The sequence below is a fragment of the Tupaia chinensis genome, unplaced genomic scaffold (assembly GCF_000334495.1).
Source record: "Tupaia chinensis unplaced genomic scaffold, TupChi_1.0 Scaffold000110_1, whole genome shotgun sequence".
Taxonomy (NCBI): domain Eukaryota; kingdom Metazoa; phylum Chordata; class Mammalia; order Scandentia; family Tupaiidae; genus Tupaia; species Tupaia belangeri.
In genome coordinates, this window is record NW_006159574.1 from 2545835 (window position 1) to 2547348 (window position 1514).

The 1514-nt window shown below is 59.0% G+C and overlaps 1 protein-coding gene across 1 annotated transcript in view; it reads right to left on the bottom strand.

The window, feature by feature from the left end:
• Positions 1-1514, bottom strand: part of PTPRN2 (protein tyrosine phosphatase receptor type N2) — a 447003-nt gene that overhangs the window by 11680 nt on the left and 433809 nt on the right. Inside the window, exon 33 of the mRNA XM_006143829.3 lies at positions 689-762. Coding sequence (XP_006143891.1) covers positions 689-762 — 74 coding nt within the window. The remainder of the gene's footprint in view (positions 1-688; positions 763-1514) is intronic.

Below are 1514 nucleotides of genomic sequence, written 5' to 3' on the forward strand. Positions count from 1 at the left end.
GGGCAGGGAGGGGCAGGGGGAGGCAGCACCCACAGTGTGTTCACTGTACCGCAGCCCACCCACCTCAGTCAGCCTGGATGTGGGCATACATGCCCCCAGCACAGGGGGGTCTGGGGTGTGAACGTCTCTCTGTGGCCTGGTGCGGCAGAACACTGCAGTCTGCAGCGCCGCGTGGCTGCCCCGAATGGACGGTCAGCTCATCCCCACCGTGGCCGGCCCATGCTAGCCAGGGACCTTTGGGACTTACTGGTGGTGGGGAACTGGGCCTTTGACAGGTATAAGCTTCTTGGGCACTCAGGGTCCAGTACACCCTGGGCCACTGTCCTGTGACCAGCACGCGGCACAGCTGTGGCCATGATGACCCGGGGAGGCAGCAGTGGTGGTGAGCTCGGAACACGTCCGGAAGAACTGGGCGTACCGCCGGCCACGCTCGACAGCTCAGCCCAGCCCCAGCCCCAGCCCGGTGAGTGCTGAGGCCGGTCCATTCTCAACCGGAGCCTGGCTGCACCCTTGATGCTGAAAGGTTCCGGTGCTGTAGGAGCCCCAGCCAGCCCGAGGGAGGGCCCAGATGTGCCGTCGCCCTCTGGCATTGTCCTGGACAGGGCCAGCCCGGGCAGAGCGCGAAGCACGCACACCAGCCACGCTCACACTGAACCGTGGGCCACAGCCCGAGGGGGATGGACAGTACCTTGGTCTGGACCATGCCGGGTCTCTGGTCCCGCAGGTGCTCCAGGGTGGCTGCGATGTCGATCTCCTTAGCACCTGCAACAGAGCACAGGCCGGGGAGTCAGAGCACAGGCCGGGGAGTCAGAGCACAGGCCGGGGAGTCAGAGCACAGGCAGCCACGCGGCACTGGCCGTCTCTGCCGCGGGGTCGCCCTCTGGGCTCAGAGGCCAGTTGAGGTGGAGACACTCGGCCCGGCAGGCGCGGTGGGCAGCTGCGATTTCAGCGCTCGCGTAGAAAAGTCAGGGGAGGGCAGCTGGCGTGAGCACTCGTTCAAGAAAGCGGGGCTGGGATTGTGGCGAGATGCTTATCCAGACACCAAAGGCAGCTGTCGCCGTGGGAAACCGAAGCGCATTGCTTTCTGGGGGGAGGAGGCAGGAGGGCTCGTTTAAACTGTTGAAATCACAGGAAGCAGTATACAAGCTTAATTTGAACTGCACTTAAGTTTTTTTTTTAAAAGAAATGAAAGTTTGACTAATCTTTCACACCTTAATAGCCTTTAATTTTTTTTTAACTGGCTGTCCACATTTTCCAAGAAGGCACAGATGCGCGCATTGCTTTCTGGGGGGAGGAGGCAGGAGGGCTCGTTTAAACTGTTGAAATCACAGGAAGCAGTATACAAGCTTAATTTGAACTGCACTTAAGTTTTTTTTTTAAAAGAAATGAAAGTTTGACTAATCTTTCACACCTTAATAGCCTTTAATTTTTTTTTAACTGGCTGTCCACATTTTCCAAGAAGGCACAGATGCCCTGCCTCTGGCTGTGGCTGGGGGGGCCCCCGGGAGCGCCCC